General features: G+C 44.8%; 1 protein-coding gene across 5 annotated transcripts in view; it reads left to right on the forward strand.

The window, feature by feature from the left end:
• Positions 1-19,242, forward strand: part of LOC140688965 (uncharacterized) — a 56,141-nt gene that overhangs the window by 3,513 nt on the left and 33,386 nt on the right. Inside the window, exon 2 of one of the 5 annotated variants that reach the window (XM_072948946.1) lies at positions 1,333-1,908. The exons of the other annotated variants lie outside the window; for them this stretch is intronic. Within the exon in view, the coding sequence (XP_072805047.1) occupies positions 1,333-1,346 (14 nt within the window). The 3' untranslated portion in view covers positions 1,347-1,908. Of the gene's footprint in view, positions 1-1,332; positions 1,909-19,242 lie in introns of those variants that run through there. 5 annotated transcript variants of the gene reach the window in all.

Here is a 19,242-nt window from a genome sequence, read left to right on the forward strand (position 1 = left end):
GTATCTCATGGGCTGTGCATTGTCTTATTTGTACTGTGTGTTCCTTATTTGAGACAGTGAGCTCATTTAACCTCAATAGCCTCTTTAAAAAATTAGACTTTTTATTTTGAGATGTAATGTAGATTCCCATGTAGTTGTAAGAGATAATATGGAGAGGGCCTATGGACTCTTTGCCCAATTTTCTTTAATGGTTCCATCTTGCAAGGTTGGGGTACTATTCATTTGTGACTCACTAACCCTTTTAGGTTTGTGTTATTGCCCTCATTTCTATTTATGAATAAACTGGTGTTAAGACAAGCACACAGGCCTGCCCAGGTCACCCACGTGGTTAGTGTAGAGTCGGGTGGAACGTGGGCTTGGCATTTCCAGGCAGTAACCTTATGATGGTCTGTGCCAGGGAGCAGCATTCATTTTGCTTGTTTATTCATTCATTCAACAAACATTTATTGAATAAACTGTATAATTCAGATGCTTTTGTAGGGTTATCTGATTCTTCAGCAGTATGGAAAATCAGGTAGTTTTCTTTTATTTTTTAATATGAGAAAATATCTCTGAGAAGTTATGATCTCCCCAAAGGAAAAATAGCTCATAAATGAGGGATAGCACATTTGTATAGTTCCTTCTTATGCAGGTGGTACTCTAGGCATTTTACATTTGCAAACTTCCATAATCCAGATGTATTCTTGTAAGGCAAGGATTTTTTTAAATTGTTTTATAGTCAAGTTTACAATGTTGTGTCAATTGCAAGGTGTTTTTATTTTGAATTTTGAATTGAAAAAATATTTTTTGAGGGGGGTAATTAGGTTTATTTATTTGTTGCATTTTTTAAAATGAGGTACTGAGAATTGAGCCAAAGTCCTCGTACATGCTAAGCACGTGCTTTACCACTGAACTGTACCCTCCTCCCCAAAGCAAGTTTTCTTACCCATTATTCTGCACCTTAGGAGTTCAAATAAATTGGAATTGAAATCCAGATATTTTGATCCCACTATGGTTCTTTGCATTATATCCTGCTGAGAGGTGGGGAAGCAGTTCCTTTTTTCATTCCTTTATTCAGCAGCTTTGAGCACTGACTTTGCATCAGGGCCTGGCTAGGTGCTTGGAAACAGAAAACAAGAAATGACCCTTTCCTGCAGGGGATGGAAGCCTAGACCAAAAGCTGGGTAATGTGGTCTGAGCCACAGTAGCCATGTGCAGACGCTGAGGACAAACTTACCCCCGATTTGCTAGGGCTTCCCTTGCCTTCTGGCTGGTACACACCAGGTCGCCGCAGCCCAGTGAGGCACGCAGCCCACAGCACAGTATGTACCTCGAACTCTCCCCTCTCGGCAGGGCCTGCAACATGAGCGCCCCTGACTACGTGCAATGTGCTGAGGACCACCAGACTCTCCCCGTTGTGGTCCAATCCGTGGGGATCATCTAAGAGGAGAATTTCTTTTGCATCTATAATGGAATCTCCTTGGTGAGCCAGATCAGCCCGTGCGGCTCCCAGTGGGCACTCTGTATCTACTATAGGTATCACTATGTGCCCGAGAATGGATGGAGTGACTTCCAGACCCACCGCAATGTCGTGGGCCTTGTCACCATTACCGACTGCCTCTTGGCCAAGACCATCTAGAAGCTCCACGCACAGAGGAGCTGTATGGCACCACACTCTACGACTCTCAGCTCTTTGTCTTTGTGCTGTATGGGGAGGTGGCCGAGCAGCCGCGCGCCGACGTGGCCTTCAATCTATGAGGACTGCAGGTTGGTGGAGAAGAGGATCGAGGACTTCACTGAGTCTCTCTTCATCTTGCCCAAGTCCAAGTGGCTGGATGGGGACCCCGAAAATTCTGGGGAGAATACTCCCTTCCTCTACATCCTGTTTGAGAAGGAGGACTTCGTGGGACTGAACACAGACAGCAGGCAAGTCAACCTGGAGGCCGGGCTACCCTGGCTGTGTGAAAGGTTGCTTCCCTACATCCTGAATGGGATCAGCAAGGAAGAGGGCTGTCTTGTAGCCAAGGCGGGAAGGAGGTGCAGCCCGCCAGTTTTCAGACGTTTAAAAGTGAATCCGCCTTTGTTTCAGAGAGATCCTTTTAGGGTTAGTGTGGACACTTACTCCCCCTTTTCAGCCAGGACACTTGGTGGGACCCCTGGAGTTGCTGTCCAATAGAGTAGCCACAGCCAATGATGCTACTAGCGCTGGGGAGGAGGCTGGTCTGAGCTGAGATGTGCTGTAGGTCAAATGCACATCAGATGCTGAAACTTGTCTAGTAAAAAGAATGTAAACTATCTTCTTACTTTCTATATTGATTACATGTCAAAATGATAGTATTTTACATACAGTAGAATAAGTAAGATCTGTTCTTAAAATCAGTTTCTAGTTTTTTTTCCCCTTTTTTTTTACTTTTTAAACGTAGCAACTGGGAAACATTATTTACATGACTCTTATTTCATTCCTGTTGGACAGCCTGTCGTGGGACAGTTTCATCCCTTTGTTTATAGATGAGACTCTGAATCCCGAGATGCAGAACGAAGCGCTGGTTGAGCTGGGGGTGGAGCCGATGTCTCCTGCCTCCCAGGCCCAGCACCAACACGGCTCAGGCCCTCTACCCTGCCTGATGGCCGCCATGCCAAGTTATGACATCAGAAACACTGCCAGGGTCTTCCGAATGAGCTCCATACGCAGGGAAAGGCGTGTCACGGAGAATGGGACAGGGCAGGGAAAAATTCGTCCTCACTTTGTCCCTGTGATTAGGTCAAAGGCCCCACTATGCCTTGGAAGTGCAGACGAGCTCTTCTGGGCTGCCTAGCCCCTCACCCTCTACCATGATTCCCTGTGTATCTTTCAAGTTGTCCCTCGGGCAGAAGAGGGTGAGATGTCTTTGCCGATGGGTGGTCCCCCTTTACTGGGGAGATTGAGGGGAGCTGTGTCCCCCCGGCCTACGGCCTCAGGCCTTAAGTCTTGAGAGCGCTCATGGTGGTCCCACAGGTGACGGTCGGAGGACCTGGCCCTTGCTGCCGGGCCTGATGTGGAGGAGGTGTTCTATGATTCTCTGTGATTCTAACGTCAGATTCTATTTTCTGGTTGTTGGTAAGTTGGAGGAGAAGATGCCAGAGAATTGATAAAAAGAAAGTCCACAACAGTCCTGTGAATGACAGGCACAGGGGATCCGTGTCCCACCTGCATGTGGTGCCTGGCGGGCTCTGGATTAATTTTGACTTCCTCCCCGGACATGCCTCTATGGTATAAGGAAGGGGAGAGGCATGTCGTGGCCATGATCTGTACTTGTCCTCGCAGGGCCCTGTGATCTACGCGCCTGCACTCCCCTTCTGCTCCTTGTAGATGAGCTGGCAGGTTTAGTGGCCTAGGCAAAGCTGAGGGCACAGCTGCCAGCACTGGCCACACCCAGGCTGGCTCCGTTCACCTGATTTGTCACCTCCTGCTGAGCCCCCAGGCATTAGTCAAGGTAGGTGCATCGGTGCAATGTAAGCAGGGACCACCTTCTCACCCTGCACAGACTGGTGAGTGAGCAGTGGAAGCCTGGAGCCCTGCCCCAGCCCCCAGGCCAGTGCCTCCTCTTTTGTCATAGGAGGCACTGGTGACATTTTTGCTCAGCAACTGCTTGGCTCTGAGTCTGCAGACCCACCACAGAATGCCAGCTTGTTTTTGCCTTTTGAAGTCTGCCTTTGGGATTTGGCAGAGTAGCTGGATGTGTGCTTAGCCCATAGTGGTTGACACTGTCACCATTGTTTTACCCAGAACCTCGTGTACCAGGCATGGCTCCCGGCATCAAAATACAGCAGCGCATTAAACCTCCCTCCTTGTGGGTCTGTCTGTTTTGGTACCATAAGGTCTCAGCCAGCATCTGAACGTCAGTGAGATAACGCGGCCAGTGAGCTCGGGTCAAGCAAGTTCTCTTCCAGTCACTTTTACTCCATTGTTGCTTTTACTATTCCACAGTCATTAATTTTTAAAAGAGTGCTTTGGTTCAGGAGCAGAGCCTAATTCTCCCCTGTTTCTTTTGGTGGGAGTGAGTAAAATTGTCCAGCTTGAAATGCGACCACATTTTGTAGCTCAAAAGCTGTCTACACGCATTTAGGTGAAGTTTTGGTTTGGGGCGCTGACCACGTTGTGGTCCCTCGGCAGCGCCACTCCCCTCAGGCCCCTGCCTTTCCTGGATCAGGAGGTGAGTGTGGGTCTCACCGTCCCCACGTCCCTGTCCTCATCACACTCACGTAAATTCTTGTAAATGCTCTCAGTTATTTTTGTTCTCGTGTGTTTCTAATTTTCGCTGTTCCTCTTTTCCTTTTTCTATTTTCCTTTTTCTCTTATACCACCCTGTGAGCATGTTGTTGGGTCTGAAAATGTGGGCTTTGCACACCCTGCATTGGAAATAGTCAGATCGCCCTCTGTGCTGTCTCCATCACTTTAAAAAGCAAAAACATAACAGTTGCCTTGATCCATATATTATCCTGGTCATCTTTTTACTTTCTAGTTTTTTGAAATTTTTGCTCTGTTAGCACATCACCCACTGGAGTTTGATACCTGTTAAATTCCTTGCTTTGAGGAACCTGTTTGTTCCTCCTTATATTTGGTGACAAATGTGCTCTTACTAATTTTGTTTATTTGTTTTGAAGAAGTGAGATGCGAATTGATTTAGGCGGCTGCTGAGGGATTTTTTCATGGAGTATTTAAACGTGGAAAGTCAAAATCTGCAGCACCTTGCTTGATTCTGGCTTTTACACAAACGTGCTCGGTACGCGGTTCCTGGCTGTCGCTGTGTGACGTGCGTGACGGCGCTTCCTGGCTGGCGGTCACTGGTGAGGAAGTGGCTGGCTCGGGGGTGAGCAGCTGCAGGGGATGATGTTGGAGGAAGCAGTCACCGGTTTTTTGTTTTTTGGGTTTTTTTTGCATTCAACTTCCCAGTGCCATTTACTTTACTTTGCATAAATAGAGGGGCAGGAGTGGGTCTAAAATACATGAAACTCTTTTGTTCACTTTATGAGGCTGGTTTTTCTAAGCATCAGGACAACATGGCCTTCTCCTAAGTAGCTGGTTCACTTGGATCTGGTGGACACAGGGACCACTAAATGGGACCGTAGCTTCCTCTCTGCTTCAGCCAGTGGGCATTAAGAGCCAGATCTGTGGTTTGCCTCAGCAGCCGTGCAGGCCTCCCTGCATTGGCCTGTACTTTAACCCCTTTTTGGCAGTAAATAGCTGACTCTGTGTCTGTTGCAGCTGATGTCCACCACTGACGGCCATGTCGTTATTTTGCGGTAGTGAATCTCCAACACCCCTGTCAGCCGTGAAGGGACCTTGCATTCTCACCCCGACCCTGGTTCTTCTCACCCAGGGGAACGGTTTGGCCACCACCGTCATGCTGGCCATGAGACTTGTTTCTCCTTTCATGCTCTGGTCCAAATGTGGACACTTCATCCTTCAATGACTTGGTCTCGCTTGAGACAGGCCAGACTTTCTGAAAGAGTCCATCACATTCTGTGGGGGAACAGAACAGAAGTAAGAGTCGCAAGTAGCAGTCTAGGCTGTCTGGGTTGGCAAATGCAGGCTGGCATCTGTGATGGCCGGGCTGTGCCAAGAAAACAGGCCTTTCCCGTGGCTCCCGAGAGACCAGGGGTCGGAGCGAGAACAGACTTGCCTGGGTTCCCCATCCTCATCTGCTCACTTGCAGGAGTGTCAGCTAACTAGGAGCTCCCCCAGACCTCGGGCCCTTCAAAGCTCAGACCACAGGAGATCCTTGAGTCCCTTCTCCTGGTCCTCCTTTGTGAGAATCCAGTGCCTTCTGAGGTGACCGGCGGCAGGAGATGCCTCCCCCTCCAGGGAGCTCCCTTCGGAGGACTGTGACTCAGTGCACCTTGCTGTGAGCTTGTGGGTTTCCGTCCGTGGTCCCTGCAGAACCAGTCTTGAGACTGGCTTAGCGACAGAAATGACAAGACTGATTCCAGGGCAGAGTCAGGTGGAGGGAACAGTGGAAATTGAATGTGACCTCAAACACCTAGGTGGGTGCTGGGGCTGTTACTAAAATGGGGAGCCTGGGAGGTACCTGCCAGGAATCGAAGTCTAGAGTAAATGGTGGACATAAGGCTTATTTTTTTTGACATAAGGCATTTTTAAGATGCCATTTGTCATTCAAGTTAGGACTTCCAAGAGACACTCGGTCTATGAGCCTGGGGCTAAGGTGAAGTAGGGGGACTAGAGATACAGGTTGGGATTCGTCATTCTTAGCTTGTGTTCACAGCCATGCAAGTGGATCTGCTCATCTCAAGAGGTGCAGACTGTGGCTGAGGGGGGTCTGGGCTGTGCCTGGTTTGGAGGAAAGCCCAGACCATGCAGCTTTGCTGTGTCAGTCAGCAGCGTTTGCGATTTTCAGAGCAATGGCATTTATCCTTAAGGTTCTGGGGGGTGGGCAGGGCCACCCAGGAAGAAATCTGAAGGGAGGGTTGTGGCCACGTGTGCATGTCTTGGGACGATCCAGAGGCTGCAGGGTCCAGGAGGGGAAACTCCTCAGAAGCTGGAGTCGGAGTGGGGAGTTGGGAGAAGGTAGTCACACTCTCCTGTGAGTAAGGGAAGGAGGCCTAGGGAGACCGCACCCTAGCGGACTCTCTTTCCCATGAACAAAAGGCAATCAGACAGAAGATTTGAGGTGAGAAGGGATGGGCGCTGGGAGAGGAGCCAACCTGGAGAAAGGTGGTTGAACAATTCTGGAATTGTCTCCCTGCAACATAGAGTTAAAAAAACCCAGACTCTTAAGAACATTGATAGTGACTGTGGTGGACGCAGTTGTTTTTCTGGCCTCCTAAGGGTAAGGCATGTATCCGGGGATACACAGAAGAATTGGGCAGTCTGTTCTGGGGGCTTCACCCTTACCAGGGGGAACAGTGCAAGTTTATAGGGGGAGAAGGGCAGCAGTGGGAAACTAGCCAGGGCCCGTGTCAGGTACCAGTCGGCCGCCCTACTTGCGTGTTGCATTCACATCCATGCCTCCCAAGTGGGCGGTGGCAGCCCCGTTTTGCAGATTGGGAAGCCTTCTCAGAGGGGTTAAGGAATTGGTCCGTTTAGCGGGTAGTAAATGCTGTAGCAGGATTCAAGCAGGGCCTTGTCAGACATCAAGGGCATGTTCTCTCTACTAATTCGGGTACCTCCCCGTTGTACCTGAAATTGTGAAGTGAGTCAGTTTTGGAGCCTTTCAGAGAAAGTACTCTTTAAGTGCCTCAGGACTGTTGCACAAAGCTCAGTGTTCTTTGATGGTTCGGAAGCACCGCAGTGCTTTATGCCCCACAGATGTAAGGTTTTACTCCTTTGACGGTGACGTGGTTGCAAATGACATACAGGTGCAAAACCACACTTAGCAGCTTCTGAAGGGAAACTCTCCAGTTCTCCCTTGATGGGCTTTCTTCCTCGGGATGTAACTGTGCTGCAGCGAAGGCCTGAGCTTTCCATATGGAGTGAGGGTTTGATATCCAAATTTAGCATAAAACAGTCAGATGGAGAAAATCGAAGATGACAATATATTTTGGGGTTTCATTAAACAAGATATATTATCTGTCAATGGCCCATAAAGCGAATGAAATTGAGTATAGAACATTGCATTTCTTACTTTATACTGAGAGCTGTCTTCCAATGTAAGGTTCTCTGCTTTGGAAATTCAGCTCAGACACTAGGGCGCCTGTCATTGTTTTGGTGTGATTGCATTTACACAGTGCATGTAATCTGGGCTTCATTAGCCCGAAACACTCCAGTGCAGAATCATAGGCTGTAGCCATCACTTAGTTATACAAATACTTCTAAAACTATATGATACCAAAAAAAATAAATAATAAAAATAAAGAGAGAGAGGGAGATTGCCTTTATCAAAGTTCCATTGGATTTTAACTGCAAACTGTTGTTGAGCCGCTCTGGTTTCCTTTGGATATGAATGTATACATTTCTTTGCATGTAACTTGGATTTTATACTTGAACACCAAGCTCTTGTTTTCCATGAGCCACAAAAATCATAGCCAAATGACACACGTATGAAACAGTTTATTCTTTTTATCTGAGACAGAATCCTTGAATTTGGGACTTGGGCTGTGATTTTGCTGTTTGCTCTTCCCACCCCTCTTGTCACCTCACTCCTTTTTCCCACGTGGCCTCCAAGAGGTCATGGTCTCAAAGGAGCAGGTGGACAAATACCAGTTGGTCGCCAAGCAGTGCTGCTGTAGAGGGAGCCCAGCCAAGAGCTAAAGGACATCATCAGAGAGGACTTCCTGGAAGAAATTGGCTCTACATTCAGTTCTGAGGACAGAGTAAGAGTCAGCCAGGAGAAGGAATCAAGAGGGTGACTCAGGTGGCAGGAGAAACACGGGTAGAGGCCTGGAGGCTTGTGGGATTGGGACTCGGGGAGAGAGCCCTATGTGGTCCAGGGTGGTGGGTGCCCCTGCTGGGAAGGACACTGGAGAGGGCCTAGGTGTGGAGGGCTTTGGAGGAGCTTGATTTTTACTAGAACTGACTCAGAGGAGGCAGTGAAGGGTGTTAGCAGGAAGTGACCCTCAGGAGAGCAGCTCTGCCTGTCCCTTTGAGCACCACCCCGTCATTCATTTATTCATAACACACGCAATTCTGAGTGTCTAGGGGAGAGGGGGTGGACCCAGAATAGTAAGAAATGTACTTGCTTCTTGAGAGCTTAGTAGTGTCGGAAGTTGACTTAGTGTAGATTGTTCTAGGAACACAGCAGGGCACCTAACCCAAAGTGCGGAGGTTGGAGGGAAGGAAGGCTTCCTTGACAAACAGTCAAAATGAGCCTGGAGGCAAGTGGGAAGTAGCAGCAGGTCACGGGGCCCCTGAGGTCACTGGGGACCTGGGTACTGAAGTGAGGCTGGGCAAGCAGGGTCGGGGATCGGGCTATAACTCTACCCGGGAGCCTCTGAAGGGTTTGAAGTGGGGGTGATGTAATCAAATTTGTGCTTTGGGAAGGCTGCCTTGGCTGTGAGTGTGTGTGTGTGTGCACGCGCTCACGCGTGTGTGTAGCAGGGAAGAGGGGGATGGTGCCACCAACTGGGAGGGTCATTAGAAAACCATTCACAGGCTGGGAGGTGACCAGTGGGAAAGGGGCATCGGGGCTGCTTGGGGACTTCAGGGGCAGTGTGGATGCCGGATTTCCTTATGGGGAGGGCTTGTTAACGGGGTCTCTCTAGCGGCACCTTGTGGCTGGAAGAAAACAGATGGAGGCCGCCAGGTGGACTTTCCTCTTCTCTCCTTCCCTGCCTTGTGTGATGATCCTAGCTCAGCCAACATAAGGAACAGAAGAGCTAAGTTCCAGCTTTGTTGAGCTCGTTCGACTGAGATCTGATAGGATATAGGCTTTTGTTGAGATTTGCATGTTCACTTAGCTAGAAACGTCCCGTCATTTCGATTTCCACAGGGGTATTAATTCTTGATAAAGATTGCTTTCTTGATGAGAGGAAATATAATACAACTGCTTTCTCAAAAAAAATCTTATCTTTTTAGAAATTTAATATTCAAAAGAATTGGAATATTTAAAAATGATAAAGTAAGGCTTTGGTGTAGTTTCTTTGGTTTTCTGAGTTGATGTGGAGGTAGAGCCTTTGCAGTACAAGCACATCCTTGTCAGTATTTAAAGAGCTGTTAGTGAGCACCCCAGACCGCACTTTTCAAAGCATCATTAAAGCTTGCTCTGAAATAGTGAAGTCATATAGGTCTTGTTTGCAGAAATCAAACAGTTTATAATCTGTAGCATAGCTCCCTTTATAAAATAATAATAGGTTTAAATTAAGAAGGTGGAAGATAATTGATTTTTTTAAAAACTGAAACATAAACTTTCTTCTGCTAATGTTGCAACTGGAAATTTCAAAAAGAAAGATCCCACTGTAATATCATCTACGTGAAATACATATATGTCTGTCACGTTTGAAAAGTAACTGCACAGTGGTTTTTGAAGTCAGGATCATTCCAGCTCAGATACTGGCAATGATGGTTGCTGGTTTTCAAAGGAAGAGCCTAAATTTTCTTTCTTAGCTTTATTCTTTTCTTTTCTTTCCTTTTCTTTTCTTTTCTCTCTCTCTCTCTTTTTTTTTGGGGGGGGGGCAGTGCAAGGGTTGAGTAGTGGTTTCCCAGCATGATATTGGGGCAATTTGGGGGCAGATTTCGTGCACCAGCAGTGAGATATTTCCATGCATTTTAATTTCCGGACATCACCAGGGAACATGTGTGGTTTGTGCCTGCAGGCTGGGATGCGGCAGGACTCCATGGTCCATCACCGTTATGTCTTGGAGCTTCTCCAGTCAGTGAATGATTTTCTGTGGCTTGGAGGTAATGTGGTCTGATGCAGGTGATCAGATGTGTAACTAAATTACTGTTACTTGAAATAAGAGAAAAGTTAGCAAAAATGGCTCTAAAATACAGGATGAGGGAGGAGAAATGGCTGAGCTGCTTGCAGTGGGGAATATTCTCAGGTGACTCCCTCACTGTGTCTCCTGTCACTCTCCCCCACAGCCCTGCACGGCAGTCCTACTGAAGCAACCATGCACTTTCTCAGAAATGCGCTGAATTTCGTTGTGCCTCTGATTGTTCGCTTTTTTTTCTTGAAAGCACATCTTGCCCTTTGCTTAAATGCCATCCCTGCAAGCCACCTCTTACACTCATTTTCCTGGACCTCGTCCATATATAGCTGCTGAATGGATGAACAAAATGCAGTATCTCCATTTAGTGGAACATTATTCAGACATAAGGGTAAATAAAAAAGAAAAAATAAATAAAGGGGAATATGGAAAAAGCCACCTGCTCTGGGAAGTCCACCGTGACTGCTCAACCCACCCTTTTCCCTTTGAAATCCCACCCCTTAAACTCCTCTCTACTCTTTTTGATAGTATTTACCACCTTCTAATAAAGTTTAACATTTTCATAAAAAAAAAGAGAGATGCTGATACCACTTCAACATGGACGAGCCTTGATAACAGCACGTAAAGTGAAAGGAACCAGACACCAACGGCCACTTATTGTTGACTTCAGTGATCAGAAATTCCCAGAAAAGGCACATGCAGAGGCAGAGAGCAGGTGATGGTTGCAAGGGGCTGGATGGAGGGGGGTTGGGGAGTGACTGCTAGTGACAGGGGTGCTCTTTTCGGATGATGAAGTGTTCTGGATATAGATGGTGGTAAGGGCTGCACAACCGTGAGTGTGCAGAAGGCTGCTGATGCTGTCTCTGAGAGTGCCTGTTGTTGGGGCGGCTTTATTTTGTTCTCACCCTGCAGTGTGAAGACTCATCTTGTGCTGAGGCCATTCTACTCCTGTGAGAGGTGAGGCTCAGAGACTTTGTAGAGTCATGTTTCTTTTTTCCCCTTGCTGAGTGTAGGCGAAAAGGTTTTAAGCCTGAGAAAGTGCTCCATCTGCAGAAATGTCTTTCAGATTTGCATGGTGTAAAATTCTTGACAGTATTTTAATCGTTGAGGACACTCTGTTGGGGGAAACAGCCCGTGAAGCCTGGGTGAGACCCGGAAGAGCCGCGCTTCCCTCCCAGACATGGGTGGGGATTTGACCCCCGTTCAGGCATTGAAGGGCCCAGACCCATGAGCGGAGTTGACAGTCATGAATATTTACGTGTATCCGCTGCTTCATCTTGGATTTTAATTTCTAGCTGAGTCATTTTGTGGCGGCAGCCTCATCCTACATCGGGAATTTATAGTATCTGTTTTTTGAGGTGAAGACCTGACAGACTTGATTATTTAACAGTCTCCCTTGAATTGATATCTCAGATTCCTTTGTCAATCACAAAACAGCAGAAATACAGACGTCCTTTAATGACGATGTGACCTGGAGCAGGTTTAGTTTCTGTGCCTCAGTGGCCTTATCTGCAGGTGGGGAAGATGATAACAGTGCTTCCCTCAGAGGGGCTGGTGAGGGGAGAGTGAGAAGCACAAATGGAAGACTTACACGAGATGCTCATGAATGACAAAACTTAGTGCTCTCAGCCTGGTGAGGCCTCAGGGGCAGAGATGTCAGAACAGAGCATTCCTAGCCGGAGCTCGATCCGCGTTGGCAGCTTTTATGATCAGTATAACCACTGTGGGTTATCAGGTAGTTTTAAGACTTGGTAATATGAATTCATGAATAATGTTAAAAGACTAGACAACTCAGAGCCGGTTTACATAGTTCTCAAGATTTCCAGTGAGAAATGGATTCTTTTTCCCCATCTTAAATCTGAGTTGAGTCTCTTAAAAAATTCTGTAGTCCTCCATCTTTTTGCTTTAATTCTCCATTTTTAAAAAAAATAGTTTTTAAATGGAGTTACTGGGGACTGAACTGAGGGCCTCATGCATGCTGAGCATATACTCTCTCAAGTGAGGTATAATCTCCCCCGTAATTTTTTTAACTTTACTTTCCTTGTATTCAGAGGTTAGAGGCCTCTAATTCTTTTTCTGGAGACTTGTCCATGAACCTGTAAATCTATAATTAATGGACAAAATTTGGTTTATTAAAAAAATCAATAGAACTTTCTTCAATCCATTCAAAAGGAAATGCTCATTGAGTTTAAATGTTTCTCCTTTATGGTGATTTCTAATTTTTGGTCTAGCTTAACTTATTAAAAGTAATCCTCATCATCATAATGACCAAGCTTGCTGTGAGTGGACACCTACCAAAGGCTAAAATGCGTTTCTCATGTTTTGCTTCAAAGCAGGTGTTTGCGGGTAGGTATCAGCGTCTCCTTTTTTGCAGCTGAGGGATTGAGAAGTGGGCAGCTTGTCCCAAATCACACGCAGCTGGCGGTGGCAGGCTCAGGGCTGGAACCCAGGCTGCACAGAATGCATTCTCAATTGCTCCTCTGATCAGCCTCCCGTTGAGTGGTTTCTCGAACTCCTGTGAGTCTATAAATGACCGATTTTGGCGATCTCAGCCTGATGAGGCCTTCAAAGGAGAGACACCAGTGAGAATGTGAGACAGAGTGGCATAAATTAAAATTGTATATTTTCACACATGTTGCATTCTCAGGTAATGACTTAAAGAGTTTATGTTTTCTTTATTTTAGTGTTATGAAAGCACAAATAACAAAACATTAAAAATGATTATAGTGCAAAATAGGAGTAGGCTTTGAAAGTCCAACCATTACTAATGATGTTGCTTGTTTTTCTCTAGTGGTTTATTAACAGAATAATTTGCAATGACTGAATTTGTTTTATGTAGTCTTAGTATGGAGGAAAAGTTTGTCAGTGAATATTGAAAGTAAAATCTTTACTCTTTTCTTTCCTGATGACAAATATGTAAGTTGTTTTCATGGCTTAAGTATATTTCCTCATTTGTAAAATTTGAGTGATGCCGTTTACCGTGTCTGACTGTGAGAGTTAGACGCCTTGTATACAAAGCATCCATGAGCTGCTTAGTAAAAATGTGCTGTCACAATGACAGGGATTTGCGTGTGTGTGTGCGTGCAGTATGAACTTTTAATGAAATCTGTATCATTCTATTGAAACAGGGACTAGTTAAATTGTCTTAAGCAGACGACCTTGAAGATTATTTACACAGAATGTGTATTGTTGCAACTCAGTATTCATGTTGCCGTGTAACTATCCACTCAGATATTTAAATTCGTAGGAATCTGACCAGAAGCATTAAGTTTAGAAAAATCCACATTGATCATTTTCAGGGAATAAGCTTCTCTCTTTTGTGATTAAAGAAAATTTTGATTTATGTTTCTGCACTCTTAATAGGTTTTAAAATATCAAAACATTGATTTGACATGTCAGCTTTTTTAATAGAAAAAAGCTCATGCTGTTTTAATATGTAAATAAATTTTTTGTATTTCAATACAGTTGTATGATTTCTTGGCTCTTTGAGAAGTATTTTGCAAGATACTTAGATTACCTACTGTTGGAAATATACAGACGTGGCTTTTATGAATATAGGCCTAGTACAGGTCTGTTGGTTTTTGCTACAGTGCAAGACATGAGGCCTAGGAGAGCTTTGATGCCAATGGCCGTGAGGAGAGATCCCAGATCTCAGTCTCCCCTCCTGTAAAATGAAGTGGCTGGACTGGATTCATTCCTCTTCAAGGATGAGTTTCCATGAGCCTGGGTCTTTTGTATATATTCAGGAGTATTACCAATATCAGATTAAATACTGAATACCCCTCCCTTTCCCGAAGCGAAGTGCAGTATGTGCTACATAAGCTTTTAGTTATCTGATTCTTGTTTCTGATCCACAGGCAAGTTTTTTGTTGCATCTTTCCCGGCAACCTGGAAGGTCTTTTTAACCATAGTTGGCGCTGTTGCACCTTCTTACAATCTTAATATTCCTGTTTGTAAAAGAAGGCTTAAACAACGTTATTTTGTTTTGATTCCTTTGCTTAGTGCTTTAGGATAGCACAATGCCCATTATGTCTGTCTACCTGGAAATATTATTCTGCTTATATCTTAGTTTTATTCTATCATCTCGCTGTGAATATTTCAGACTTCCTGTGCAAACAATGGCAACATCGGACTTTTCTTGCAGTGTTAGAAACCAGTGAGCCGGGATTTTATAAAGCAGATAGAAGCGGCCTCTGGAGCACCTTAAAGCTGAAAAGTGTACTGAGTTCCCTAAGTATTGACCCCGCCGCTGTGTGTCAATTGGTGGTAGGAGATTTGGTACATATACAAAGGGGTGTAGTGTTTTGACTTGGGTTTGCGTGTACGCGCTGCCACTGAGCCACGTGATCCTGAGTCAGTTCGTTCTGAGTTTTTCCCTCGTCTGTGAGATGGGGACACTCATTTCTGCTTTGTAGAATTGTGAGAATTAGAAATTTTGTAAAGTGTTTAGCACAGTGGTTATGCCAAAAGGGCTCATAAACTTAACTGCTGTTTGGTGTGAAGCCATCATTTGATAGTCTTTGGCAATTACTGAGAAACAGGAAAATAAGAAAAGGTGGTTTTATGATGAAAGATATTTGAGGAGGTTCCATAGTTCCTATATTCATAATTTAGCATCAGCAGAGTCAGAAGTGTTACACAGTCGCCCTGAACCAATGTTAAGCCACAGAATTTTTTGTTACTTCATATATGTTGGGGCTTAAGGGGACCCAATACTTATACACATGTCTCCAGCAGCCAACTGAGAGATAACAAAGAAGAACAGGCAGGTGATAAATGTCTCCTTCATTACTGATGAAGCCACGTTCTCCATGAAATTCAGTGCTGTGGGAGAGTGGGTGTCATGACACTATGTCCCAGAATTAGAGACTCACGCAGTCCCACGTAACTCTGGGCCACAGCAAGCCTTCCCTTGAGAGGATCTGACCCATAATGTACAGGGCTGTCTTGCCATGGAGCTGAGCATCCCGGGTGCTTCCTAAGGGTGGCCAACACTGGAGGGAAAGGAAAGGTTTCATATGCCCTGTTTGTCTCCCCGGACTCACACCTCAATCTGTTAGTGTGAGGAGGGCTAGCCGTGGGCCAGGGGTCAGGGGTGTGAAAAGAGAAGCAGTCTCCCATGGCCCAGAGGAGTGGGGAGGAGGCATCCCCTCCCTCAGTTTAAACAGGTGGTAGACTGGAAGAGAAGGGTGCCCCCAAGAGTTTATAAGAGGGGAAATAAGGATTTCCTTTGGGACTCAGACTAGCCATGAAATAGACGATGATCAGATGAGAGACGTAAATCATTTTCTTATTAAATTGACATTTGTTGGGCACCAAAAATGTGCTACATTCTTTTCTGAGAGTTTTACAGAAATGAATCCTTCAAACTTCACAACAAGTGAGTAAGGAAGATTTGATTTTTATCCCAGGTTTACAGGGTGGAAATTGAGGTACACAGAGGGTAAATAAGTTGGCCAAAGTCACAGAGCTAGTAAGTGGGAGAGCTGGGATTTAAACCCTGGCTGTCTGGTTTCCAGGCTCCCAGGGATGGGCTTTGGGTGTTTAGAGGTATCTGCATCCCTGGATCTCTGTACCTCTGTGCATCAGTTAACCCAGAAAGGACAGGGAAAAGAGAGTTACACAGGTGCTCACAGTCGTGTCACAGCCACTGTTCACGGAGAGTGCACCGTGATTGGCGCTAATTGTCTTCTGGGCAGCAGATCTGTTCTTATAACAGAAATTTAGTCCATTGAGTTAGTCTAGAAACCCTTCCTGCTCTGCTTCTGTCCACGATTGCCATGTGACTGCCTGCCCGAGTTTGGGCCGTTGAGGAGAAACTGTACTCATGGTTGAACTCTGATATTTCAGTCTGGTTTATAGTTTCACATTTCCTGTTACATTAATAAGTTAAATTTCTGGTTCTCTTGCATCAGTGTGTCATAAGTTTGGTTAATATGAAACCAGTCAATGGGAGCCCAGGGGTGCTGACGGTATAATTTCTGAGCACGTTGTGACATTTCTACCCGTGCAGACATGGCTGGAGGATGTCCATCTTCCTCACTGATTTCTCCCAACAGCAGGGTCCTCTCCCACCCCCGGATATGAGGATGAGAGCTCTCTGAGTAGGCCAGTCAGAGGCCGAGTCCACCAGTCAGAAAATGATGAAGTACCTGGAAGTGGGTTTAATAGAAGAAAAGGGCTCCCAGGTAGTCCGATGGGCTGTTCGAGTCAATTTGGTGAAAAGCTGTCCACTGTCTGTGGTTGAGCTACTTCTTTGCTTTTTAAAAGTCTGTATTACATGAAGGGATTTTAAAAAGTAGAAAGGAGTGATTTCAGGTGGTACATCTGCACCGGTGAGAAGTGATGGATGACCGCCTGTGTGAGGCTTAGACAGAGTCTTACAAACTTCATAAAACAGCTTTAAAAGCTCTGCCATCTGAGTGCACTTCATAAGGGTCCAGTTCATCATGGCCGTGCTGAGAGGGCAAGTAAATGATGATGGCAGAAAGGACACGGAGGCATCAAATAGGTCTCAGTCATGTTCTGTGTTTAGAGGATGCGGCACAGTAGAATATATTTGAGCTGGTTTTTCACTGAACACTTTTGAGTGTTTTCTGGGACTCTCCAGTTCCCCAAGTTTCCATGCAGCTGGCTGTCTCCTCAGAGCAGCAATGTCAGCGCTTGCTCTGGGCTGACGTGGTGTCACTGGGAGCAGGACGGTCAGCGTCCCTGGCTCCTCCGAGCTCCGTCTCCTCATCCGCAGCGCCGGGTTCCTCATCCGTGCCTACTTAGTAGGGTTGCTGAGAATCACACGTGATGGTTGTCAGGTGTGATTTGTGGTTGTCTCTGTGATTGGCCTATAGTCAATATTTGATAGAAACACTTGTTTTTTATTATAATTGTGGCTCCTAGATTGCAGTGGTTTTCAGTATGCATTTTTTTTATAAATTTATTCTTATTTTTAAATAAGCACTTGTGTTTATTTATTTTCATGAAGGTACTCGGGATTGAAGCCAGGAACATGTGCATGCTCAACAGGTGCTCTAAAACGGAGTAATACCCACCCTCCTTGTCTGCACTTAATAATAAATATTTCAATACACAAAATAGTTCTTAAACACCATCATGGGACCTATTTTCTGCATAGACAATTGAATACATATGCTATTTCAATAAGAATAAATGTTGTAGGGACATACGTTTCTGAATCTGTTTACGTGTTTAAAAACGATCATAGGTAGTGATAAACACGAGAATTGGATCCACTACTTCTTAGGGTTTGCTTTGCCATCATGGGAAATTACGTTCTCCAGAGAAGGCTAATTGGGTCTCTTTGATATTTGGATGATTTAGCAATGTTCAAGGCTTTCAAAAGCTGACAGTTTTGTATTTTAAACTAACTACAAAGTTATCTTCTAGAAGTTGGAAGTCCTTAGCTTGTGAAGTACCCAGTAATTCAGTGTGTATATGTCTGTGTCTCTGTGAATGTGTGTGTGTGTGATTTCAGGAATGTAGCAATAAGTTCCGTATAGCCTTCTGATACCTTTCTCCTCCAGTTCAAGGTGTAGGTATATATTTACACAAATAAATTGATACTCTTTTGTCATTTGGCATATTTGTGGGAATAAGAGGTTCTCATACTTGTTTCAGAAGGGTTGGGGAGAATGAGCTTAGAAAATGAGAGGAGATAGAGGCACGGAGGTTCTTTACACTTTGTGCAGGATGAGAAACAGTAGCTTTTCTTTTTTCTTCTAAAGCAAACTGGCACTGAATTGTAACATACTAATACTCAGAATTGCTTTTCTGATCAGAGACAAGTGCCTCAGATTTTTCAAGGCAACATGAATGATGAAATGTGTTTCAGCAGTTATCTTTAAATGTAGTTTTATTTTTCAAGTAAAAGGCTATATAGCCTGTTCTTTTTTCCAGCAGAACAAGAATTTCTCATTGATCCAGGTACGTGATCAATGTGTTAAGTTTCTTTGGGTTTTTTTTTTAAGTGCTTGTTTCATTCTGGTGTGAATTAATGTTTAAAATTTCAGGATTTTGATCTTTAGAACATGCTGAATTATCAGAACTTAAAAACCTGATGTTTGGTCCTCGTATATTGGGGCAACCTATTGATTTATATTGTCTGTTAAAGAGGGAAATTCTTCCTCTAGCCTGCAGATAATTAAGTAAATGGTCTGCAGTGTACCTTTAAAATTATTTGAATGCATTGAGCATGTTTGTCCAGTGAATTTTGAATTGAGTCGTAATAATGACTTTGCTTTGATTCTGTGTCTTTTGTCCTCTCCACAAGAATTTGAATTCTGTGTTGCATTTTGTATACGTGTTCTTAAAGGGGAAGAAATTTTGCATTTTTTACAGAGGTTGGTTTTCCTATCCCCGCTGAATGCCTTCTGTAATTGATACAGCGAAAATCTGTTATTGCAGTGCTTAATTATTTCTTAAACTATTTTTTGGCTTAATCAGAAACAATGACAAAGAATGATAAGAAAAAATATGAAAACCTTCCTTCCTTTGAAGAATAGAAATGAGGTGGTCAGGCTCATGCAAGCTTTGTGCCTGACACACTTACTTTCATGTCATTGTGTATCATGATTCGGAGATGGAGTTGCTTCATGTCTGTAGATTTTTGTTTTAACATTTGTGTTGAATTCATTCTCTAGGCTGATGATTCCTGTTGCATTTGTAGAAAGTGTAGATGAAGGGAAACAAATGCTTTGTTTTGTTTTCTGGAGGCCTGTGATGCTGATGGGAAAAGAGAAGAGGGTGGGCTGAGGAAAATAGTGACAGACCCTCACCTCCAGGCTGAAATTGATGAACAAAAAAATCAATTATGTGTATCGGTATTTGACTAATAGAAGTCAGACAGCCCAGACTATCTAGTTATGCCCAAAGGAAAGTACTGAATTC

This window comes from Vicugna pacos, chromosome 24, assembly GCF_048564905.1.
Source record: "Vicugna pacos chromosome 24, VicPac4, whole genome shotgun sequence".
Lineage (NCBI taxonomy): Eukaryota > Metazoa > Chordata > Mammalia > Artiodactyla > Camelidae > Vicugna > Vicugna pacos.